Genomic DNA, 26,896 nt, shown 5'->3' on the forward strand with positions numbered 1-26,896 from the left:
AGATCACAAGTCTGGTTTTCAGCAGACTCATCTCAGATAGAAAACGTTTTTATAGACATTGTAAATTACAAAATTTGGTGTTATGTTAGGTTTTCATCGTAGTAACTGCGAAATCGAAACACAGTCAATTGTGCGCGCGATGTACCTTTTTTCCCATTCTGAAACTACCGACGGAGCCGCACGCAGTCAATTGTGCACGTGATCCGCGATGTACCTTTTTTCATTCTGAAACTAGCGACAGAGCCGAATGCAATAAAATAAATTTCAATTGTTCGTGTTTTGCACCGACAGTGTGAGTAACGATGAGCACAATTACATTATAACGACGAACCACGTTAAATGCTCGCATCGGTCATGGATTGAATATTTTACGCAACAGAAATCTCGTTATCCGTTTTTTTTAATCGCGAAGAATGTTGCGCGGAAATTTCCGATTCCAATTTTGAACCATTTCCCTCTTAAAAATCCTGGCTACACTCCTGATTATAAATAATGTCATTTTTTTAATTTCGCCTCTTTACCATATTTCGGGGCTATATTGTTGTCAGATTTTATCTGAGCTGTTATCGCTTCTTTGAACTGTTACAAAATTTTGAGTTCGTATTTGAAAAGTATTCGAATAGCTCGCGGAGCCCCTGGGTTTCTCTCGCGGAGCCCTGGGGCTCCGTACAGAGCACTTTGAGAACCTATGCCTTATGGTGACAAATATTGGGTGAGTTGGAACGTTTTTCTTATGAATACAGTTTTGATTGATTTGGGGTTAGGGTTTAAGTAGATATATATATAATTCCGCATGATCAACTAAAATCTGATACAATAATTTGTGAATATACCTTTAATACTGAGTACTGAATAGCGCTATAAACCATGGCAAGAGCTGCCGCGGTTCGTTCGTGGCAGGAGCTGCCATGAAGTGGTAAGAACTGCGCCTCGGTACCGGTATGCAGTGTGCGTTGATCAGGCATGCCTCTACTGTACAGCTGTATGTCAGCATGTGTAAATTCTGAAATTATTGATTTTCAGATCTTGTAATTTATGAACGGTCACAGTGTTAGAAAAAAATAGCAGAACTCTGTAAATGAAGTTAACAAATTCCAGAATTCAGATATGTATCATGCCACTGATTTCAAGTTTTCTAAAGTGAGTACCGGTACTGAAACTGAACTAGGTTATATTAAAAATAACTAGCCTACCGGGTACTGAACCACGTAACTCAATTGTCCTATTACTGTATAGGCCTAATGAAAACTTTGTCATAGGCAAATCTCGTTCTAGGCTATTTCAGTCTCTGGTAAACATTAAAATATGGATGTTTCAAACCTGAAAACGATTGCAACTCTGATTTCATAGCATCGTAATGATTTGAATTAGATAAACCCTCTTTGATTAATATTTATCAAGCAATATTCTACATGTAGTTGAAAAGTTAATATTGCATTCAAAAATATGCATAGCAAATTTTCTAATTTTATAAATATCTTTCATACCAGGACCCGAAACAAGCAAGAAAGATCAATTCTGATCTGAATAATCCCAAAACAAAATATGATGGTTTGGTGAGACTTAACAAGCTTCTTGACTTATGTGATGAAAATATTATTTCGGATAATGCGGCAACATGGATTAAGTCACTGCCTCATATAATTCTCCAAGTAAGTAATTTTATCATCCCTGGAGAGAATTTGAAGTAAGGTGGATCATTTTACCCAATTTTTTTGTTATAGATCTAAATATTTGAAGCTGATCTGAATTATGAAGACAAAGATGGTGTTTTTATATATGTATTTCCACTGGGAAATTATCACAATCAAAGCTCTTTTTAGGTCCATGATGTTTCAACCACAAGACAACTTGCTGCAGAAAATTTCAGCTTACTTCTCAGTCAATCTTGTCAAATTCCATCAGTTTCGAGGGAAATTTCATCAACGTTGATACCAACAACATTAACAAGTTTATTGCAAGCAAATGGCAAAGTAACATAATATTTGACGCTTATTGCATATCCAAAGCAAGGCCCTAGCTGGGCAACAACATAGGATACAGAACTAAAATTAATGTAGAATGACTCAAATTAGCATGTTCATCACATTCTACTTCATTTCCTGCATATCACCAGTACGACTTCTTGAATGACAAAGCTAATTGACTTATTATTAAGAGTGGTAATGGCAATCCAACATATTTAAAGCATTTTGGTGCACAATGCAAAAAAAAAACGCCTTACGTGAATGAATGACCTTTATCAACTTAAGCATAGCAACATTAATTCAATATTTGTTCAGGATGGTCCAGTTGTTTCTGCAATTTACTCTATTCTGATCAACTATCCGACATCATGTGCCGATTTAAGATCTAGGATCGTAAAGTTTGTGATGTCCTTGATGATGTCACCTATCAGGAATAAGAGACGAAATGCAATAGAGTATGTTATGCTTGTTCCCAATTAGAAATCCTAAAATTGGATTCAATAGTGTAAATTCTATTCTCTGAAACGATACACATACCTAATCCATACTTGAATTCATTTATTGCTGTCATATTTAAATTAAAAACAAGAATATCTAATCTAATTGGTATCTGGACTGCAAACCCTCACTCACTGATGAAGTGGTGCCTCACTGTGTGTTAATTTTATCGATATTTTAACGGACTCTGTTCTGAAGTTACAATTCTTGTCCCTCTTGGTAATGTTTTTCAAAGAAAATTGCCTTGAACTGTCTCAAATTTTCTTTAAATGGTTTGTTGGTTTGTTTGTGCTACACCAACCTAATTGCACAAATTTTCAGTATCTCTTGGCATTTTCGTGATCTCCCGTAACTTGTTCGTAGGTGAAGGTTCTGTACTTCCAAGTTGTGTGGTTTTGAGAGCCAACTAGAACCAATTCTCTCATTATTCAGATGCTGGGCTCAGGTTCCTTTTCTTGGTGGTGGAGGTTCACAAAGATCAACACATGCACAACAATGGCAAAATCAACTTGATCAAACTATCCAATCATTAAAATTTTCATTTCGTTTGTACATGGGAGAAGATCGTGAAGGTAATATTCACTTTTGATCTGGTTTGTGATCAATCAGTGTAATTTAGTGCCAGAAGGTGAACCCTAACATACTTAACTGAATTAATTGAATGTTTCAATTTCTGATGTGCATCAAGTAAAGAATTTTGGCTAACAAACTGAAGATATAACTGTGATACAGTATTAATAAGATTGAGAATTTGGTGATGTTTATCTAAAATCAGTCAATGATTGATGCCTGCGCAAATCTATTTATCTTTCAGATGTTTCAGACCCATGTGTTGGGAGCCTCTCGCTCCCTTTTTTGCAACTTCCTAATACAGAACCAGAGCTTTCAGATGTCTTGATACAAAGGTGCAATGCTTTTATGTGTTTGATAAATATTAAGTTTTTGTTTCGCCTTCTAGACCAGGGGTGGGAAAGGTTTTTGGACCAGGGGCCACAAATTTTGTCCACCCAGACTGGCACACCATGTAAGGGGACGAAAAATGTTACATTTATATACAATATTTGCAATGTTAGAAAAGTGAAATTGGGAAACGATAAGCCTCGTGCCAAAACTAAATTTAATTGCAATCGCAACAAATTTCTTGAGCTAAAACATCAAAGTTTGGTTGTGGCTGCATCAGACGGGCCAGATTGAATCACCCAACAGGCCGTAGTTTGCCCATGTCAGTTCTAGAAACTAGCTGCATGATTAGGTCGAATGTTTTAAGACTACACCCTGCTATTAATTCTGTTTCCCACATTATATTTTTTAGAATTTGCACTTTATTTGAATGTCTTCAGGCACTGATGAATGTTGATTTTCGAGCAGTTGTACAAATTCCAATCAAGTCAATTATGACAACTTTGTTTGATGTTCTTGATATTATTCCGTCACAACTGGTGGGTTTTCTTTCCTCTTCCTTTTCATATTTCTTTGATCCAAGACTAATAGAAAGTAAAATAAACCTGAAGTATATTTTAAAACCAATGATGCAATCTAGACAACTACTATCTAATTCTTATCACATTACTAGCTAACACCCCTGTGTTCGAGATTATGGTGTAATATCCCAGAACTCTATGCTCTGAAGTAAGTTAGTGTTTCCAGAGGGTTTCTTGTTTCAAAATATTGGCATGTGAATATTGAATAAAATGAAAAAAAAATTTGTTTTAAAAGATTTAGGACTTCACTGTTGTCTTGTCTTCTCTTTCAGTTTCATTCTTAAATATACCAAGGTTTTTACTTTAGGGAAATACATCTGAAATGTTGCATCGTGCTTCATTCATACCTCTTATTCAAGGGACTGCTTTACAGCTGTTTGGGAAACTAACTCATATGTAAGCCATTGCATTTTTATGATTTTAGTTAGTCAATATTAAAACAGCAAGTCATTGCTGCTGATTTCTTGAAAAATTTATGCTGTCATTAAATACTATTGGAAAAAGGTGATTTATGACTCTTTGGTTACTAAATATTATTTTACATGAACAATGTAGAATATTCTAATAGTTTCTGAAAAATCATGATATTTCTTTCGTGTTATTCTGGAAAGAGTGTCACACAAACCAAGCTCAATGAACTCTTTTTAGGCACCAAGTTGTCCGATGAAACGAAGTATTCTATATTTTCAGTTGTAACCGGAACCTATGTCAATATTCGTCAAGAGTTAATAGAACTTTATATTCTTTGCTTGATTTGTGGAAAGACAAATCACCTGTTCACGGAAAAAATAAAAAATACAATTTAATAAGGACTCAAGTATATACAGCTATATTGGAATGGATAAAGGTATATATATTTGCACATATCACCACTTTTTGAAGAAATGTAGGCTAAATGATTACTGAACGATGGTATGCGTTCATTTATACTTTTGTAATATTTATTGTTATTGTGTTTTACATATTTAGAACTGCGGAGTAACATGTAGATTCTTATGTGGACCTAATCATCTTAACCAGATTGTTTTGAAACATATTATCGATGATTTCATTCCTATGAGTAATACTCTGAAGGTAAGAAAAAGATTATAATTCGCAATTCAAAAACATAGTGCAGCCTTCTATAGAATTAAGGTTGTTTACTCATGGTCAGGAATTGGTCCTGCACATATTTCTTTTTTTCACCAAGTGAGACTGCCTGTATGATAAAGGATCGACTATTTTTAGGTTACCAATGCCACAGTTCAAACTAACAATAGCAAGAAAGCAAAAAAACGAAGACTAAATGAAGCATCACAAGAATTACTTCACAGCTCATCTTGTGATAGAATTCGCAATCCTAAAGTTAATTTACAGCTTTGCACGAGTACTTTGAAAGGTGAGGTAGTTTTTTTGAATGGATCATATGATTATAACACTTAAATGTATGAGATATTCTAGTAGGGTGTCTCAAACTGAACCCGAGCCCCTTCAGGAGGACATGTATCGCTTCGCTGTGGGTCATGACGTACTAGCTACCATTCATGATGACTTAATTAGTTTAAAGCAAATTGACTACGATGAGGTTAATTTTTTTTCTGAGTGTAATGAATTTACTTTTTTTTTTTTATTTGTTGACTTTTGTGTTATAAAATGTGGCGCATGAAATTATTGGTGGGAGCGCATTTTAAGAGCTGAATTAGGTATTTTTATATGTTTAGTCTCTGGAAGGAGTGTTTGGATCATGAGAGTTTTAGAACCACTGTTCTAGCTGTCTAATATTCTTTCTAAAGATGTCTGAATTAAACGTACTGTTTTACTGAAAGTTCTCTTTTTCTTTTTCATATTACCTTTCATAAATTAAAGTGTTTTCACTGGCAGTGTATAATTTGTGGTCTTTGGCTTAAGTGAGAGATTAGATTTAATGGTGAATGTAGAGTTATCTTGGATTATATGGACCTTCAGGTCTTCAAATTCCCACTTCTACTCCTGGGTAAATTCCACGTCTAAAACTCCATGTTTTTTGTCCTTGTTCTCAGTGATATTGGAAGCCATTAGCACACTCGGCCATCGCCTATTCAGTGAAATGCACAGATTATTGCAGGAAAATATTATAATCATTGTATTAAAATTACAACAAGGGGAAGTAATGGATCCATACACAAGGTAATAACTGTCTATTTCCCAGTTGCCCATTTTCAAGATGGTCGTTTAGAATGAAACTTGTTTGAATTTTTAATGAGGCATTGTAGCAAACTTTTCTGGACATTTTTGAAAGACACTCAAAGAATTCGATGTTTCCCCAAACCTTGACCACAGAAAAATCCTTTCTATGCTTCACTATTGCAAAACTATTGACGCTTATTTTCAGTGTTTTCACGATTTGGCATTTACCATCTGGGTTATGCTTTCATAACCAACATTTTGATTCAAACTATTCAACCACTTGCCATTTAGTTTTTGTTTACTGCAACTGAACTAAATTTTTTTCTACGAAAAAATTACTTAACAAAGTTATTTGATCTATGCCTAAATTTGGGAAACACAAAACCACAAAAACGAGATAATGTTTACTAAGAAAGTTGATGATAAGGGGAAACATCCAGTGATATGATATTATCCAACTGTAGAAGAAATGTCAGGTCGGCATTAATTGACTCAATACCATCTAATTCATCACATAATCATCAAAATGAAATTTTCGGACAGATTCATTTTGACAGTGTAAACGCATAAAAATTACCTTATGCAACTCATACAACACAGGCTGAAAGACACTCTGCAGTGCGTGTGCATTGCATATGATTTTATGCCGGGAGTTCAGTGGCTGACATATTATCAGTGTCTTAAATTTATTACAGATGTTCTGCGCCTCGTTTGTTGCTGTATAAAGTACTGCTTGCACTAACTTTGTCTCCACCACTCAGTGTAGCACCGCCTACTGCTCTGGTGGTGAAAATATTTTCATTCGCATTGTCAAACGAAAAAATTCCTGAAATAAAAAGTTTTTGTACTGAGGGAATATCAAGCTTAAATGTTGTTATTCACCCTTGGAGGAACTCATGGCATATGTAAGTTAGATATTTTTATCAATATTTGAAATATGCCCTTTTGCGGTTAGCAGCTTCACTATAATTGCAATGCATTCAAAGTGACAGAAGTATATATATAAAGAACTAAATATTTTTACAGATGTTCATCTAATAACAATGAAAGTAGTGAAAAGCAGGATCTCATTAAAATAGCTCCCATTATTGAACCAATGAATATAGAGCATATTGAATCTGATATTGATGAAGAAAATGATGAATGCGAGGAAAATGGAGGTATGCCAAAATCAATTGGAACATATCACCTAAAAGCAGTCTCATCTTTGATTTTCGCCTAATAGACTTTTTCAAATTATAGCAGCTATGACATACAATGCCCAATGAACTACAAGCACTAAATAGGAAAGTGTAATTTGGAAAAAGGCATAAATTTATTTAAAAATTTGTTATCATATAAGACATGACTGGAAACGAGGATTTGTTCTTGTACTGTTTTATACAATAGACTCAATTACTGGCACAATAGATCATAGACGTACCTAGTAATTGCCACTGATTGAAGATTGGATGGAATGCCATGATGTCATTCTTAATGATATCTTATATTCACAGATCAAGATCTTGGTGACAATGTTGAGATGAAAGAGCGTACCTACCAGAATGGCATGAGTGAAGAAAAATCTGAGACTGAGTATCTTAAAAGTGAGATAATAAAATTAATCTTTATCTGATTTATTAAAACGTTTTCTCATTTTTAAAACTCGCTTTTTAACTCGTGTAAATGATTGAAATCATTATTTGTTGCTGGCAGTGAAAATTGTTTACTTTCATGAGATGGATTTTTTTCTCTTTGTATCACAGATTTTGTGCATACGCAAGAAGCTTTTTCACTGGAAAAACTAGCCACTAAAGTAAGCATTGCACAAGCAGAAGATGTCTCAAATAATGAAGCGATTGGAGCGATAAACTGTGACATCGCTATAGAGAATATAGTCGATGATGATGATTTTGTACAAAGGAGTGAACAAACTGCAAAACCTGCTGATCTACAAAACAATACAAGAACAACTTTCCATTTACCTAAGGTTAACTCATCAGGAAATGATGGTATTAATGCAAGTGTGACTGTGGCGAATATGGAGGAGGTTTGTTTATTTTTTTATGTTGGCGATACCTGACACTTGGAGACTAGATTAAAAATTACTAGATCTGTTTTTATGGCTCATTTTCTATTTTAATATCATAATTTTTTCAGTGCGGTGTTGAAGATATGGAAGAAGTCAATAAAATGCTTCTTGATTTTGTTGATGCTTCACCAGATGAAGATGAATGAGTCACATCATCTAACTACGAAAGCACAGGTGTACACTCTCTTCCCAGGACCAGTTTATGGACCCGTTGTTTTCATTATCTATGAACTAATCATTGTTCTGGGGATGTGTGAATCTAACGAAGCCTGGTTCAGTGAAACATGCACTACATAGTTATTTACCATGCCTTGATATGGAACAGTGATTTCAACCAGTGTTTCATAAACGACATTCAGATGTTCAGTGTCAAATGGTTGTTTCTCACTTTTTTTCTGTTTGACATATTTATGATAACGAAATAAAAAAGGTAGAAATGGAAAATTCACTGAGCACATATTTGGTTTATAATGAGTCTGTTATTTGATAACAAGAATACGCAGTGCGAACTGTGAATCTCGTTTCAAGGTTTTATTCAGATTTATCGGTAGTGGCAGTTTGCCAATGTTTTGAATGATGAATAGAAAAATTAAAACGTCGGGAATTGAGAACCTGTGACTGTTTTTTTTAATCCTTGCAAGAATAAAAGACTTGTCTTTATTCCAGCATGCTCTGACGTCCATCGCATTAAAATGTAATTGTTATTTCTAGATACTTGCAGTCTTGAATTAGATTATTCTCATTGGTATTTTACCATTTTGTAGCCAGAGTTTAAAAAACTTATTTGTACTTTCGTTCATTTTAGCCTTAGATTTCTTAGGTCTCTTTATTCAGCTCTAGACGTGAGCTATCGGACTTTTTGCTATTTCTATGCTAGAATGATCAGGATAAATATTACGGTCTTTTATTTCTCGCAAAATCTGAAATTCTCGTTTAGTGTCTTGCAAACGGGACTCGTTTGTTGTACCCGGCGCGGCGGTGTGGCTCAACGGGCTAAGCGTTAGGAATACGCTCGACACCGCACCTCTAATTACTCTGCGTGAGTTCGCAGGTTCGAATCCCATGCAGGGATGGTTATGTGCGAGAGGATTGCTGAACTCCTCGCCGTCGTTGGGTGGTTCACGTAACCGCTGGTCGGTTACGGCTTCCTCCACCACCAAGTCCATGCCTCCGAAAACAAACAATATAACTAATCCCATACCCGACTTGGAATGGTAACCGGACGAGAGGCCGTGGTTCGCCATATGGATAAGCCGTCTTATCGGCTTCCCTCTCCCCCCGGGATAAATATGTGAATCCTATCCAAAGTGTTCTGCAGACCATGAGCATCAATGATATAGATCAGAGTGGTCCAAACGTGGCCCGCGTCGCACTTTCTGAAGGGTAACAAAAATTTGATGTTGTTTCGTGGTAAAAATAACTAGTTGAGCTTGGTTAGTATGAATTGTTAACTGATTTTCTATCTTTTTGGTCGGGAAAATATGCTAACAATAAAAGCACGGAGGTTTTTGCTTGTACGATAAATCACAATTATCGATCAATGTGTATGTATGCACAATAAATGTGTTTGTATCGTTTTGTATTGTACTGGTAACCTAATCTTGGCACTATTATGGCCCGCGAACAATGCAAAAATAATTTTGTGGCTCGCGAAGACGACAACCCTGGACCAACCTGAATTATAGCACATCTTCCCTCAGCCTATTTTTAAGCTCTTGAAAACATTCAACTTCCTCCCTGGTGATGAATTCCTCGCCGGTTGCGAGACGTTGGTATATATTAGAGCTGGGCTATTCCTTATATATCAAGCAAGATGGGTCGTGAAAGGGATCAATCGGGGTCGAGGTAAAATCTTTTTCGATGCTGACTTATGTTAAAATTAAATATCGATCAAATTTTGAACCGGTACTGAGATCCACCATCACCGAAATAGAATGACTACTTCAAGCACATCGGGCTCATTGAAGGTATTGTCAAATTTACTATTTTTTTCAATATTCTCCGTATTTTTAAAATTTACTTGAATTTTCATTTTCGTCCCCGGGTGTTGCGGAAAATTTAGCTGGGTCGTGAAGGAAAACTTTGAGAACACTGGGTTACAGCATCATGGATCGATTAGGGTTTTCATATTTATTTGGGGGAGATAGGATGTTATAATTATATTACATGTTATAATTTATATCACCACGTCATTCCGTCCGGTTACTAGTTCTCGTCAGATGTGGGAATCGTTGGCGGAGTAAGCTATGTTTCTGTATAGATGCCCTTGTTGTATGCCAGCTCTTGATAAATATATATATATGTGCGCGGCATTGCTAACTTGTTATTCAAATGCTTTTGTTGTATGACAGCCTTTTAAATATAAATAAGTGCGCGGCATTGCTATTTTGTTATTAAAATGCCCTTGTAAAGACGCACAGCACATTGATAAGTATTTGGTAGGGCTGGTATCGGTAATAGTTAACGGTTGCAATTAATTTTGATAAGACGTGTAAACTGCAAAAGTAAACTTGGTAGTTGAAGCTGGTTTTAGGGCAGATTAGCAGTTACGGAATGAATTGCCTCATACTTAATCTAAATACCCTCCGAAGAGTCGAAATATACCCCAGTTTTGGAATCTCTGACCGTTAGAAGGGTTTGCAAGAATTTTGATTCCCACTATTCAAAACATCATGCTGCTTTTCAACCATGCATTTCTTCATCTGTTTTGTACATTTGATCAATTTTTAGTGATTTTTTTTTCATTTCTGATAGCAAGCGATGTGTCCCATAGATTTTTTTACTTGTTTATACTTATGCTTTATAGGAATCCCAGGCCCAGAATTTACAGCATTCAAAATCAGCTTTATTTATAATATATATATTTACTGCATGGCTAATTCTGGCAATTTTTCAGCTACCATAATCGTATAGGAACATTTGAATCATTAGGTTTTCATTAATCAGAGACGGAGGAGGTCGTTAGGATTCTATTACATTTCATTTTATCTATCTGAATTTTGCTGTTTTATTTCAGGTGCAACACTCTTTTACCCTATATAAATTGTCCGTGGATCCCAGCAATTATGTGTTTTCTATCATTTTAAATTGAGTTGCATTGCCCGATTCTGAATTGTGTCCATATTTTTTGTATGCTCCTATTATTCCTATTTTATTTTTTGGTGGGTGGGCGCGTACTTGTACGGTTTTTTAGCCTTATTTTAAGTTAAGCTCGTCTTTCAGGTATCTCTGTATTTGTTGTCTCTTTACTTTTTGTGTTGTTCTTTTTTACGTCAGAGTGCCGAAATAAAATATTGATTGATTTATTGAGGTGTAAACAATGTGTAACCAGCGCTTGTGGGCAACTTGAAAATGTAAAGGAAGCCCAAAAACATTCTGAACACCCTGGCAGGCTTCAAAATATTGAATACTATTTTAAAAAATTGTACGTTGTTAACGATCAATATAATATGAATCCGGGTCTTTGGGAAAGTGTTTATATTTTCTTGCCATATATTTATCCGCCGTCTACAGTGCATTGCATCCAATTATTTAGCTCCATTATTGCACGCCCTTTTTACTTGTTCACAAGTGTACTGGATTAGTAATTTTCACCTATTGTCTGGTGTCGTTTTATCTTTGTTGTTACCATTAGCATCACGTGCCGAATTACCTGTGTATTCGTCTGTCCAAACCAATCGAGAAGCAGATTTCATGACGCCCATTTAAAAGAAAAAAATGGTTTACGCCTATATGTTGCAATGCAAAGGGATTGGAATTGCTCGCAGGAACCAGATTGAACTGAATTGAGAACTCGTTTCGAATTCCATTCGAAATTTGCACTTCTTATGGGTCGCATTTAGCCCGCGGGCCTTGGGTTACACACCCCTGATCTAAAGAACTGTGGGACTTCAAATTTGGAGATTTATTATTTTTCAAATCAATATTCAACCAAAATATTTAAGATCTCTATCCTAAAAAAAACTCCTTAAACAAATTTTCTGCATTGACAACATAAAAACCACTTTTGCGACATTCGTATCTAAAGACTCGGCATTGTAGTATAGGATAGGGATACCAGGCTAGCAGCATGGTTTGGAGGCGAATTAAACCTGTAGATAACAGTGAGTTTCAACAGCGAATGCCAATAGTATGCCCTCAATTACACTGTGTAAAGCGAGGCCGTATCACACACCATTTCCTACGAAGCGCTCACATATTGTACAAGAAAAGCAAACACCGCCGTCGAGGAACGGAAAAATACTATGCAGAACAGGCGGATGCGTTGATTGGCACTGTCACTCCCACTCATCCTTCAGAAAGTCTTTCAATATATAAAATATGGATACTGCATTGATGTTATTTATTACATTTCATTCATTTTGACATTCCCACTTGAAAATTATGGTGAAAACACTGATGAAAGCAGCAATAGAATGCTAAAATTGTTCACGATATTTAAAAAGAAGGCACATCTAATTTGAGGTCTAGATGTATTATTTCTTTGACACAAATTATAAAAAGTTGATTTAGATTTTTGTACATAAATAAATCTGAAAACAATTCCTACGCTGCAACATGTAATTCAACGCACATCATAAAATATTTTACACTAAAATACTGCATAAATCAATTATTATTGCTCTGGATAGTCTGTGAAAAACCTAAATACTAGATATTTTGACCACATTGTAGACCGCCAAACAAAAAAGACAGATAATTTGGAGAGTATATATATACCTAACATACAATGCTTCAAAAATATTTTTCAAAAAAAATTACATATTCGGGTATTAGACATGCTTGTTCTGGTATTGTTATGAAGTATTAACATGATAGTGTATATTGTCAGATCACAAGACGGGTCTTGCAAAATAATTAAATGACAAACAAAAATTACCAATGAATCGAATCATTCTGTACATTATATTATAATATCATTATTCCACTTAATGAGAAATCTTTTCAAACATAAGTTACATCTTAGCTTGGCTCTTGAAATCATCGAGCATCTTGCGAATGCGACCTCCAAGGTCAGAGTGTACTTGGGAAAAGTTTCCAACCTGAAATGGTGGAATAATGAAAACTGTTAGATACTGATGACTTTTTAAACTTTATAATAGAAACGTAGAGACCCAGTTAAAAGTTCAGAAACAGGTGTGAATACAGATGCTTAAGGCCCAGTAAGTGTGAGGGGTGAAAAATCGTTCATTTACTGAGTTTATGATTGTGTGGTCAACTTAAAATAACCTTTTATTATTTTATTATACCAAATGAACAGTTTCATTTATTAAATTATGGGCGCTGCAGAAGTGTGTGTGAAGCAATATTGAGGTACCGGTAACTAATTTTGTTCGCCTACTTCAAGTTGTCTAAAGGGGCTGAAACCCATGGGCAGGGGGTATATTCACTTGGCTGACACAAACAGTCACCAACTCGTAATAGAACTAAAATGAGGAAAATCCTTATAAAATTATGGTCTAACCTTAACCTGGTACACAACACTAAGGGAGTACCAAATTTTCTGCTTTCTTGCCGAAAGGAGACTTTTTTTTATTGCAAGCCCATCTTTTCATCGTCATCCACTTAAACTAAATCAGTGATATTGGAAGAGATTCGACCAAGCAATAATTTGATGTGAAGAGATTCGACCAAGCAATAATTTGATGTGATATTTACCGTTCTCTCCTGAAGGAAGCCTTGGGCATCCTTCAAATGTCCAGCAATGTTTTCAGCCAATCTCTGACGTTCTGGTTCGGAAAGAACTTTGCTCCAAAAGTTTGTCACCTTGTAAAATATCAATGAAAAATTTTTTCACATTCAAAATTAGAAAACATACAAAAACTGGTGGTGACAACAGTTGCTCAAACTACATTGAACAATAGCAGAACCAGTGATGTCCAAAACGAACTAATATCCAAAAGTACCACATTTATGACTTCAGAATATTTTAAGGTATAGACAGATGCAATCAGATGTAACTATATAAAAAATAAATATAAAAAACGATAATTATTTTCTGCATCTTATTTAATCTACAAGATTATACATTGATTTCTTCCATTTTAATATAAATATCGGTGTCTGTACAAGAAATATTATTTAAGAATGTATGTGGAATAAGATCAGACTTTCACAGTCCACTGTTTTCCATATATTATTAGGTATCAAATATATACCTGCGAATAGTTATCGTCATCCCTTGTGCTGTATTTCTTCACATCTCCACTCACACTGTACACAGACAAATCAGGTTGAGTATCTTTTCGAGCGTCACCATCCTGGGGTCCATTGAAGCTGTTAGGATAGTAGTTGGGAGCGTTGCCTGAATTACATGAATATCAAAGTCAGACAAATAAGCAATTGTGATATGCTTTCTCACAATGGCACCTGCGTTTGATATTTAATGATAATGAACGAGAATATACAAAATTCAAGATATACAATTTAATTTGGTATTTAATGGGCTGACCTTCAATTTTACTGGATTAACAAAATAGTACCTTGGTTGTCTGTGACATTCTGAGGCCCATCACGTTGATAGTTAGCAAGTCTTGCACGGTATGGACAATTGATCGGTATCTGCATGTAGTTAGTGCCCAGACGATGGCGATGAGTGTCTGGGTATGAGTAAAGACGTCCCTGTTGTAAAAATATAAACACAATCAAACAAAAATTGATTAAAGTTATTATAAACATCAGATATGACTTCAAAAGCATTTTAACTATATGGCAAAATATCTGTCCCCATACTACCTATCATACATACATGTAACATCTTGTCAGGACTTGGCTCAATTCCAGGCACCATATGAATTGGAGCAAATGCAATTTGTTCGACATCAGTAAAATAGTTTTTCGGGTTTTCATTCAAGACCATTCTTCCAACTGGAATAAGGGGGTAATCAGCTTGTGGCCAGATCTGAAAAAATTAGAATTACAGTTTATTAAAAAACCATTAGACTGTAACTCTCCCCATATTGCCTTGTGATTATGATGTAAAAAATATATTCTGCAAAAAGGAATGATTGAAAATGCATCATAGAACAACAGGTCAAACTTTCAAAATGAATACAGTTACGACATAAGTCCTTTAATAATATGTAAATTAGTGCTTTAATTTCACTAGTACATGCCAGCAGTCTGCCAACTCCGTGCATATGGAACTTGACACGGCGACATAAATCTCAGTTAAACCGAAGCATGACTGCAAATCCCATCTTAGCAACATTATAATCAATAGGTTTAATAACCTATGTTTCCTGTTAACGCAGCAAAAAGATTAATTTAAAATACTAACTAATCGTGATATAGCATTTTTATTATTTTCAGTATGTTATTCAAAACATTATGAATACCGTCGATCATGATGTCAGAAAAATAGTCCAGTCATTCTGATTAGAAAACTAAGCATGCATGATTCCAATACACGACTAATTTACATTTTTATTAATATTCCAAATGCACCCAAACCAACTTTTCTGCAAAGCCAAAACAAGCAGCAAAATATTTGCTAATAAGATTTTTGCTAAATTAATAATATTTCGTGATATGACAACATAAACTGAGGCCAATTCAACCTAAGATCATATTCTTTTGTATTAATTAATCAGGTTGGCTTGATGGTAAATGACATGATAAACGCTGAAATGCTGTATTAAACATGTTGAGCAAAATTTAATTGAGCATTAACATTTCGCAATGATTTGCAGTTTTGGGGGTTTGTTAAGTTTAAAACAAGTGCACAATGTATACACAACAATCCACTTCATATTTCTATATTTAGCAAAAAAAAAAGAGTTGTTCAGAATTTTTAAATATTCAATATCCCAGATTACCAACATCTTTTTGTCACATATTTTCAGAATAATGAATTGTTCTGTTCGAAGGTAATACCGCCCCATACAAATCAGACCAAGTCGTGATTGGTGTTGTTTTGTTTTTTGTTACAAAATGAGTTACAGATGTGCCATGTCATATGGGCATGTATTATTTACAGGCCATGACTGAATAGGAAAATTGTCTACCATTCCACAAGGCACGGCTCTTAGTTAATAATTTATTGACTGTAGTTTTATTCAGGTAATCTATACAAACTAACACCAGAATCATTTGTCCAACAAACAGAAACTACAATACCGAATGCAAGATAATATTTAATGTAACTGACTTAGTGCTAGTCAAATAATTGAATGTCTGCTGCAATGTTATGATGGTTTAATCATGAATGCTTTGAACTGTAAAATAGCAGCCAGAAATAATTTTGCAAGATCAGCACTTGTCAGACACCCAATGTTGCTAAGGTAGCCTACCCAATGTTGAAACTTGAATTCATTTTTATTTCTTTGTATGTTAAACTTACGACAAAGATTTAAAATTTTACGAGAAAAAGATTGTATGAAAAAGTAGTAATGATTGGCACTAAAACAAACAAATGGTCTACAGAAGAAGCATCTTGTTTTGTTATACCTAATTGTGTGGACTATGCTTGTTTCAAGCATGAAAAACAACAGCACAAATAGATTCAAAACATACAACATCTATCATGTGACATTAATTAAGTCAATGCAGCAATAAATAATCACATGCAAAGTCTTATCAATAAGCAAATCTGCAAAATAATGTGATGCAACAAAATGTGTAGTTTGATTGATGTGGTGTTGTGTTCATTTCAAAAGCACTTTTTAATCAGGCTATTTTAGAAACACTTTTATATTCCACATATTAAATCAGTTGTAGGTTCAATATTGAGAGTTGAGACCAATACAATCAGCATAACTTGATGGGTAAGTATCTATGAAATACTTTACCAATCCTTATTCCTTTTCAGAGAACTGAGATTTATGGAATTTCATTCAATAAAAAATTCAATTGTAGACTTGTAGTACAGTATATCTAATATACCCTTCAGAAATATTGTTAAGCAATGTTTGCACCAGAAAAACATTTTAAATTGCGGTGATAGGAATAGACGAGTTTTACGAAGAATCAAACCGCATAAACTTTCCCTAGATCTAAGTAACGGCAGTCTTTTGTCAAATATTTTCACTCAGTTATGATAAATCAGGACTGTTATATGATGTTTACATAGCCTCAATGGCAGTTCTGTGAATCAAGAGAATTCCTGACTACCCCTATTATAATATTTGCTAAGTCATTCATGACTGATAATATCTAATTTAACTTGTTCTTTCTTTATCTGAAGGTGAATCGAGCTCACAGAGCACCAGATCATGTGATGGCCAAGCATGGCCAACCTTCGTGTTCTAAACTACCAGTTTTTAATTAAAGTAAAGCCCCAATACTTAAGAATATGGTTTAACTGAAAGAACTTCTGACCAACATTTTCATTCAACTTCAAATTTTTGAAGTCTGCATATCAATCCAAATAAAGAGACAAACTTTGAATTTTCATATTGGGGAAATTTATAATCAGTTGTCCCACATGTTATGTATCACGTACACATATTTTATTACATTTTTCAAAAGTACACACACCTTTGAATTAACGAAGTTAGATTTATGATTGATAAAGGTTAACGGATTGTGCAATTAACAAAATTTTTGTAAACAATGACAATAGAAATTACCGGTAGTTCAAAGTTATACAAAAGTCCTACTGTTGTAAAACAAAATGAAAACATATTCAAACCTACCTTAGTGAGGTCAAATGGGTTGAATGGCAATTTCTCAGCTTGCTCAAATGTCATCACCTGCATGAACAGTAAATGGTTCATTATGGAGCAAAATCGAATACCATATTCTAAAATTCTTCTGTGTCTATAATTCAGAGAACATCATTATAAATATAATGGACCGTTGGAATAATTGTGCATTCCAAACTTTATCGAGATAAACACCAGCATTTTCATAAACAATAAGCCTGATTAAATTTAAAGAAACGATGTTTGCCAATTTTTAGAAATTTTAAGAGAAATCTAACTTGAACATTGCTAATAAAATACTACTTAGTTTGTCGTTTCGAGTCGTTGACATTTCAAACTCTGGAATTTCAATTCTAGGTAAGCGCTGCCCGGGATGCTATTTTGACAATAAACATTTCATTTTATACCTTTTTCAAGGTACAGTACTACCTTGATGGATTGGATTTTGTACATACTATAATATTCCATCATGATTGGTTAAAGTACTTTTTTATAATTCTACTTTACCTGAATCTTGAAAGTCCATGATGGGAAATTTCCTTCGCTAATGGCATTGAAGAGATCTCTGTTGGCATAGTCTGGGTCACTTCCTGCAAGTTCATTTGCCTTATCAGCCATCAGATTTTTGATGCCTTGGTCACACTAAATAAAAAGGCTCATTGAATTTTTTATTTTACACTGATTTTATTTAATCGTTTCATCATATTTCAACAAAAAAGATATACAATAAAGAATTTGCTTCAACTCTCCATTCTGTAAAATTAGAATTGAAAACTTTCGCATTGCAAAATAGGTGTCCATAGAGTTTACATCTAGTTAATCCATAAAGAATTACAAATAAAAAAACCTTGAAGTGGAATTTGCAGTAGATTGGTTTTCCATCCTTATTGACCATCTTGAATGTGTGACTTCCATATCCATTCATGTGGCGATATCCATCAGGAGTTCCTCTGTCACTGAACAGGAATGCAACCTGACAATGATTAAAAAAGTGAAATTCTGATTTCCTCTCACCGATATGTCTATAATTATAACTTCTCTGTTCTCTATTTATTTCTAAAAATTATCCTTATTTATTCATTTTTATTTTATATGATGACTTAATAAATAGTATTGTTAATGATACCTGGTGAGTCGTCTCTGGACGAAGTGAAATGAAATCCCAAAACATATCTGGATCTTTAAGATGAGTTTGAGGATTTCTTTTCTGAGTGTGAATGAACGATGGGAACTGGAAAGGAAAAATTCAAAGGGTAATAAATGCTGTGTTAAATCTTTGTTCAAATCCGAAATATTTAATAATCTGTGCTATCGATTGGGTTTCTACGATACTAACTACTTCTTCATCTTCTATGTTTCCGCGCCGGTGGATCGGTATGCATATAATGCGAGGATGCTGTTGCATAACTATCCTAAGTGATTCAAGAGTTTTGCTGCACACTAATACAAATTTATTTTTGTAACGTTTCATCTGATCAATGTCAGACTTCCTCAGACATACGTAGTTCACAGTTGAACTATTGGCAATAGACAATAGTGTCTGAGGAAGTCTGACCTTGGTCAGACGAAACGTTACAGAAATATATTTACGTTAGTGTGCAGCAAGACTCTTGAATCACTTAGGTTATTCAATAATCAATAGAATCATATACATCAAATCATCTTACATCATATCAAATAATAGTTGATAAATATCTAGTAAAAAACAAAACTCACAAAGATGGGATCTCTAATGAAGAAGATAGGTGTATTGTTACCAACCAAATCCCAATTACCATCCTCAGTGTAAAATTTTACTGCAAATCCACGAGGATCTCTGGCAGTATCTGCACTTCCAGCTTCACCCCCTTTGAATGATAATTAGATGTTTAGAATTTTACTCATACACTAACATATGAAAAATAAATATTGCAATGTACACTGGTATATTCTACTTGGGGTATGTCAAAAATATGTATCTAGAATTTTCAAACACAATTTTTTTTTTAATCCAGGCATTTTGATTTCATTCAATAAATACAAACTCAAAAATACATTCAAATATATTTGATGCTTTCACTGAATACATTTACGGTATGTGCATTTTCGAAATTGCAGTCAATACGAGAAATTCAATTATGCAATAAAATAATAATATGCCAAAATTACAAAACTGAACGAGACAATGCATCTGAGCGTGATGAGACAAAATTACGGTAATATAATATGCAAAACAGGAAGAACTTTTCAAAATATTGATAATAAGCAGCAGTACGCAGTAGTCTTGAACATCCTACTAGTTGCTATTTAAGCCTGATTTTTAAGTAGTAACTCACTAAAAAGAACAAACGTTATTAGTGTGCTACAATGAAAATTTCACAAGGATATAGACAATACTATTCATAATTGTAAAGGCTACCAGCACAAAATACAATTGCATTCAAATACATTGAATCCAGTACAATTTGAAAATTGTGAATCGTGTATGTTTCACTACTGTATTTAAATTTCGATATATATGAAAATACCTCACCCACAGTTGAGAATCGAACAGCAAGTGGAGTTCTTTTTCCAACCTTTTCAAATATCTTAGCTTTGCAGTACTTTGTGATGTCATGGGTGACTTCGAAATACCCTTTGGCACCTGTTATAAATCAATTGAATTAAATCTACGGCAATTGCAAGAAAGTAAAAACATGGATGTTTGATTTTATGCACAGACAATTTATATCAAAAACAATATTTGAAAAAATTGAATTTGAAAATGACATGTGGTAATGACAAACAGCTTTATATATTTTCACTTTAAATAAAACTAAAGTATTCACCTCCTCCTTTAGCATGCACAACACGCTCCGGAATTCTTTCTCGGTTGAAGTGTGCCATCTCATCAGTGAATGCAAAATCCTATAAAATAAAATTTGATCGTAAAATAATAATTCAAATATTATGACGCGAGGGATGTTACCTGTATATTCGGATAAGGGAGTCAAAATAACCAATATATTGTATTCGTTAATATAGGCCCTATTGAATAAATACGAGAGTGAGACATATCGCAGAATGAGAACAGAAGGGGCCTAAGTCACATTTTTGCAAAATTCACTTTTTTCAATATTTTGGGGTTTTGAGCCATGCTCTACACGGTGGTGGTCTTGAAATCCTGAATTTTCTCAATAATAAAAATTTAAGCTGGACTTAGGCCTGTAGAAGTTAAGAACAGAATGGGCCTAAGTCCAGCTAAAATTTTTAATATTATGAAATTCAGAATTTCAAGACCACCACCTTGTAGAGTATGGCTCAAAACCCCAAAATACTAGAAAAAGATAGTCCCAAGTTCCAATATGATGGGCATGAACATCAGAAATGAAATGTCCGAAACTAACATCCCTAAAAATTTCTTCAGTGCAACCTAGGCCTAAGTCACCTTGTTTTACCTTGCATCCCATACAAAAAAATTCAGAAGTTGTTGAGAACAGAATGGGCCAAAGTCCATTATGGGGTTAAAAAAGCAGGAAGGAATTGAAGCTGAAGTGCCAAAAAATATTGATTACAAAGATATTCACATCCACATTAAAATAACCAGAGCTCAGGTCTTTACTAAGTGTGAATATCTAGAAATTCAAAAATAAAAAAATTCCAAATTGTTTTGTACGTTTTTCTCAAAACTCAAAATTGTGACTTAGGCCTGTTCTGTTCTCATCCGGCGATATATTAAGTTTTTCAATGTATAAAAAATATATAAGGATTCGACAAACACCATCAAAGAATACCTGCAAAAGCATTGGCCCTCTTGGTCCAACCGTCATTGACTGCAACTTCTGGTCAATTGGTGCCCCAGTGCTGGAGGTAAGAGCTCCACCATTCTAGACAAAACAATTATATACATATAATTAAGGTTCAAAACCATGAGCACGAAAAAATTTTAAGGATTGTTTTTGTATATTATCAAGTGTTCTGTTGTATCATTAAGTTTTACTCACAGTGAGCACAAAATTAAGAGAATTATATTGATAGATAATCCATATGGGCAGTAATATAGGCAACGGAAGCATAGCATCATGTAATATGTATATCCTGCAATTTACCAACTTCCGAAGATATCATATAGCTTAATTTCCTTTTCAACTGGCGAAAGGATGTATGAGCAGCATAACTAGTATCTAAACTAATCATACCAATATATGGATTAGTATCCCCATTGTTGGATATTTCGTAATTCTGACTTGAAATCATTTTCAATTTTGAATTATAAGTAGATTTATTACAGGAAAATCATTTTTTTCAGTAAAATTCAACATAACCTAACTTTCCATACAATAAAAAATTAATGTTAATTTCAAGGAGAGAGTCTCCAATGATCATGAATTGTCAAAATTATGAGGTGTGAGATAAACACTTAAATTACAATTTTGATTCGAAATTTTTTTGCTTTCTCACACTGGCATCATAAGGCTCCAGACAAGTATTGACTAAGATTTACTTAAAAAAAATATTACTTTCATAACAATATTCATATTATAGCTGTAAATTTTTGCATTGTTGACAATATCAGAATATTTGAAAAGCCAATGACTGAAACCTGGAAACATGACAATTATACAAGATTAAAACATAAAACAAACCTTTGTGGCTGTGGCATATTCTTTCAATTGGTCAGCAGCTTTAGATCGTGGGGATGCCATGTTGTTCTTTAAAGAGCTCGTTTAGTAATATAAGATTTACAGGTTTTCGTTATTGATCTGATAAAATATGTCAAAATAAACAATGTTTAAAGTACCGGTAGACTATATCTATTTCTGTACTTCATTTCACTATTTTATATTTAAGATTAATTCAAAAACATCTCTTTATATTAAAATAAAAGTTATTGAATGGAAGAGAGTGATCATGACGGCAATAGTCTACTGCAATATGATGTAAATTTATAACAATATTAGAGTGCAGCATCAAAGAAAGAGAGAGAAATTTTATTCCCACAATCACACAATGTCAGCATTCAGACATTCTAACAAATTAATATAGAACATGTTCATATCTGTCTGTAGGAACATCACGTAGTCGAATTGTCAGACGCAAATTTTGTCTACTGCGGCGATAGCAAAGGGTACCGTATTCTAGAGAACGAACCAGCAATAACGAAATAATCAGTTAAATATTAACCTTATTCACAAACTTTGTGTATGTTACAAACTGGCACAAAATCACGCGAATAGCCTATACAGTGCGATACTTGTTTGATACCAGCTAATTATTTAACTCTGCTTGGTTCTACAATAACAGAATAACAACTCATGAAATACGATATCCATGCAAACACGCATAATCTTATCTTTTTCTTTTCACAAATAAAATCGACTTACTGACTTATGATAACCCAGCTCCTATACCTTCATATCTATCATTTATCATTTAACGATTTAACGGCAAAGACCTGAAGTTATTTGAATGCAGCTCCCATGCAGTGCACGCCATATATATATACCGAAAACTAAGCCATATTTTCCTTGTAGTTCAGCGAGACGGGGAAAAAAATCTCCAATGTAGCGATGCAGAAATTTGCTGATTCATTGCACGTGCGATCATGCGCATTAGTAAGTTGGTTACATCAATCATGTATGGGCCATTAATAAAAATATTGCGCGATTCTCGAATTTTGCAACGCGATATCCCTTCTATTGGGTAGACTGAGTTCAGATAAGACTATGCATTCCTTACATAACAAACACGCACGTGAACTAAACAGCGATGTAAAAAAAAATGACAGAATACCCGAGAAAAAAAGATTTTGAAGCTACCATGAACGCAACCGCACAATAAAAAAAGCGGATAAATGAGAAATAACTGAAAAACATAAAATTCAAAAAAAATATTGAATATTCTTAGTATACTCTAGCCAATCATCAAATTATTTATATTGTTATATATAATTTTCATAGGCAATTTTAATATTATCAGCCCATTTTTCAATGAGTCGAACTCATTTGCGCTGCACTTTCACGTTCATATCAATAACATCGGTGGTACCTACACACGAGCGTCGGGTGATATTTACCACCATCACTTTCGAGTGCGATACAAAGCTAGCCGCAATGGAATTTTGTTGAACCTAGTCACAGCTAACAATATGCCTAATCCCTTTTGTTTTTAATATATAATATACATATTTGCTTTGTGAACAATTTGCATATAGATGCACTCTCGTGAATAAAAATGATAATTCACGATTGCACTTTCATCCTATCAATAAAAAGAACAAGAATAACAAGAACAACAACAACAAAAATACCAAAACGACCCATAGGTCCACTACGTGTCTAATAATACATATGGCTATGGCATTTTGGTTCAAACAAAGACTGTTAAGGTCGTAACTCAAAACGTGCAGATACAGTGATTTCCCTACACCCCCCCTATAGGGGGTGAACACCCCCCCTAAAATTTCAAACACCCCCCCTAATTTTGAGGTGCGATTCCACACTGAGGGGTTCTAAACCGCAGTCTGCGGGCCAACTACGGCCCGCGTGACGATTTAAAATGGCCCGCCGAACTTGAGTGAAATAGTTTAACCCTTCATGTGGTACCTTTCCAGTTTTAGATACCATCTATTGTTACATCATTATCACAGTTTAAGCACGTTCATTTCGTAACAATTGGATTATTCCGGTATCTTATGTATAGGTATGGGTATTATGATTACACACTGCATTATTTTAGATATCAGCCATATATTAAGAAAGCTTAAAGATGTCACAAAACAAAAACTAGGCACTGAAAACAGACGTTTTTTAGATGAATGACAGCGTTTTTATTTCTTTATTGAAAAGAATCAAACTTCAGCGATTTGTTTTCTTACAAAATATTTCAGTTGTGAAGGAATACAACATAGCGACATTATGATCAGTTGACGAGCGTATTTCAAAATTTAATTCATACAAAAGTCAAACAAACATGTTCAAAAAAATTAGAAATGTGTAACAAAACAAGCCATAAGTAGCCATTCATACAATGCCAGATGAGCGAGTAACTTCATTAGTCACTATCAGTTGCAAATTACTTGTTGAAACGTAGTAGTATATATTTACGGTTGAAAGCCGTGCTTGTTATCTATTCCTCGGGAATTCTATCAGCTAAATTTTATAAATATTGATTTTATTGCATAACAAACTGCGATGCTATGTGTATCTAAAATCAAGCTTAGAGCCTATTTTGGTGCCTATTTCTCAAAATTTTCTCAGGGCGCTTGAGCGCGCCCTGAACCCCAGCCGTGTCGTCCCGCACTTTTCCTTGCTCCCCTTTTCTGGCCCTACAATTTCATTCTGCTGTGGATTTTGGCTGGCCGTCAATCAACTTGGGGGGCCCCCATGTACATCGTTTCTTAAATACATACCATTTTTTTTAAGAATACAAATAGCCTAGTTTTATCTCTAATAGCAAATTATTTACCACCCCCTAAATTTTTAAACACCCCCCCTAAAGAGAAAAGCTGGGGAACATACTGTGCAGATACTTTAATGCGCCCTATCATGCTTTTGTTTTATCGCATGTACGTACCGTAATTCTATTACAGTATTTCATCAGTTTTTTTTTCTGAGAATCTCGCATGCCCTTTACCTAACGGGCGGCTGCTCAGAACGGGAAGTCATGATGAAACGTACGGCATCAGTCCGCTATTCCTAAAAAGACCAATCCCCGCCATCAGTTCAACTAATTGCAGGGAATTTTGAAACTTCGCCGACAAGTTCAGAACATAGCACTGTGTTAGAAGTCAACGGTCCTGCTTTGATTTGGGTGTATGTATCCATCCAACACAAGAGCTTTGGCAATCTTATGTGTGATAACGGTTCAACCGGAATTCAATTTCTCATATATACCGGTATGTATTTTTATAATATATATATGGCAAGAAATAAGTATTGAATCTAGAAATTCACGTCAAGATCTCCTCAAAAAATATTCGACGTGAATCGTTTTCAATAAACACTGCTCAAGGTGCATAGGTATTTTGCTTAAAAACAGCCCTTTTATGTTTTCTGAAAACATGCATTAATTCGTCAACAATTTGTATTGTTAAGTTCATTTCATATGATAGAGCTTAATTGTAGCTGAATTTTATTTGGCCATGTCTTTGCACCTATGATGTATCTTTTAAATATTTTTAATCAAAATCACGTTAACCGTTAGCGGTACCAAGTCTTAGCGAATATTTTGATTACTTGCTAAATTGTTCATCCTATTTTTAAGAATATTTGTGGCCTCCGTTTGAACCTGATAGCCTTTTAGAGAATAAAGATTTTTCTCTGATATTTTAAGATTTATCTGACATACAAAAAGTGTCTTGTCACTGATACAGTGCAGATATGCGTAATTGGCGAAAAACCATCAACAAAATGACCAAGCACTTCTAATATTGATAATTGCTCTAGGTGACGTCAAGAATTGATCAATTAATACATTCACGCTTACTAGTGGATTACTAAGCATCATCGCCCATCGGTGATTTCTTGTTTTCACGGACATTTGGGTTTAAAATAAATTTATGCTTCCTACCGTATAATAAGAAATCATGCTTAGGTGTGTAGATGAAAATTTGGGTATATGTTTGGGTAATACACTTAAACTGCGCTTTGTTGGTACTGAGATATGACTTATATATTAATGTAAATGTGGGGAAATGTAATATGCTTCAGAATTTCATGTTACCCAAATTTGTCGTTAAAATCCAATCCTTCTTGAAAAACAATAGATATATATCTACTTTACATTAAAACATTCGCAGAACCAGGTTCGACAGTTTGAAATATATATATATATATATATATCTAATACGGTAGTTAAGTAGACATACCGTGCTAAAAAAGCGACAGTTATGTAGACGGAAAAATTGGGTAGACATTTTCCTGTCCGCTTAATTATTCCACGTTCCATAATTAAAACGTTTTGCGATATTTTGCTGAAATCTCTTTTTCTCTGATAAAACAGTATCACAAATAATATGTTCTTTCAATATTTTTTAAATTAGTGCACATTTTCGCCAACTTTAATGGGACAGTAGTTCTGCTGGTTTATAATCAACGGGTTTAATTTTCGTACATAAAGTGGACATTTTAT

General features: G+C 34.3%; 2 protein-coding genes and 1 long non-coding RNA gene across 5 annotated transcripts in view; 2 read left to right on the forward strand and 1 right to left on the reverse strand.

Annotated features, from left to right (window-relative positions):
• LOC144424297 (uncharacterized) overlaps positions 1-26,896 on the forward strand; it is a 180,167-nt gene that overhangs the window by 14,518 nt on the left and 138,753 nt on the right. The gene's annotated exons all lie outside the window — the stretch shown is intronic.
• LOC120331604 (proline-, glutamic acid- and leucine-rich protein 1-like) lies at positions 19-8,773 on the forward strand. 3 transcript variants are annotated; one of them, XM_039398701.2, is made up of 18 exons: positions 20-712; positions 1,024-1,140; positions 1,491-1,652; positions 1,824-1,973; positions 2,283-2,422; positions 2,898-3,037; positions 3,280-3,370; positions 3,778-3,904; positions 4,254-4,342; positions 4,637-4,793; positions 4,916-5,020; positions 5,174-5,324; positions 5,965-6,091; positions 6,787-6,996; positions 7,118-7,251; positions 7,588-7,677; positions 7,837-8,120; positions 8,231-8,773. In XM_039398701.2, the coding sequence occupies exons 2-18, from the start codon at positions 1,108-1,110 to the stop codon at positions 8,306-8,308; spliced, it is 2,268 nt and encodes a 755-aa protein (XP_039254635.1). In that variant the 5' UTR covers positions 20-712; positions 1,024-1,107; the 3' UTR covers positions 8,309-8,773. The 3 variants fall into 3 exon arrangements, with proteins under 3 accessions (XP_077969961.1, XP_039254635.1, XP_039254634.1); XM_078113835.1 differs by lacking the exon at positions 1,024-1,140 and having other exon boundaries at positions 19-712; XM_039398700.2 differs by lacking the exon at positions 20-712 and having other exon boundaries at positions 918-1,140.
• Positions 12,488-23,168, reverse strand: LOC120331413 (catalase-like). Its single transcript, XM_039398485.2, has 15 exons — positions 23,149-23,168; positions 22,411-22,527; positions 21,559-21,651; positions 20,614-20,692; positions 20,319-20,429; positions 19,523-19,653; positions 18,933-19,037; positions 18,654-18,779; positions 18,314-18,448; positions 17,798-17,854; positions 14,911-15,063; positions 14,645-14,783; positions 14,321-14,466; positions 13,821-13,928; positions 12,488-13,204 (listed from the first exon to the last, which is right to left on the reverse strand). The coding sequence occupies exons 2-15, from the start codon at positions 22,468-22,470 to the stop codon at positions 13,118-13,120; spliced, it is 1,530 nt and encodes a 509-aa protein (XP_039254419.1). The 5' UTR covers positions 22,471-22,527; positions 23,149-23,168; the 3' UTR covers positions 12,488-13,117.

This window comes from Styela clava, chromosome 6 (assembly GCF_964204865.1).
Source record: "Styela clava chromosome 6, kaStyClav1.hap1.2, whole genome shotgun sequence".
NCBI classification, from domain to species: domain Eukaryota; kingdom Metazoa; phylum Chordata; class Ascidiacea; order Stolidobranchia; family Styelidae; genus Styela; species Styela clava.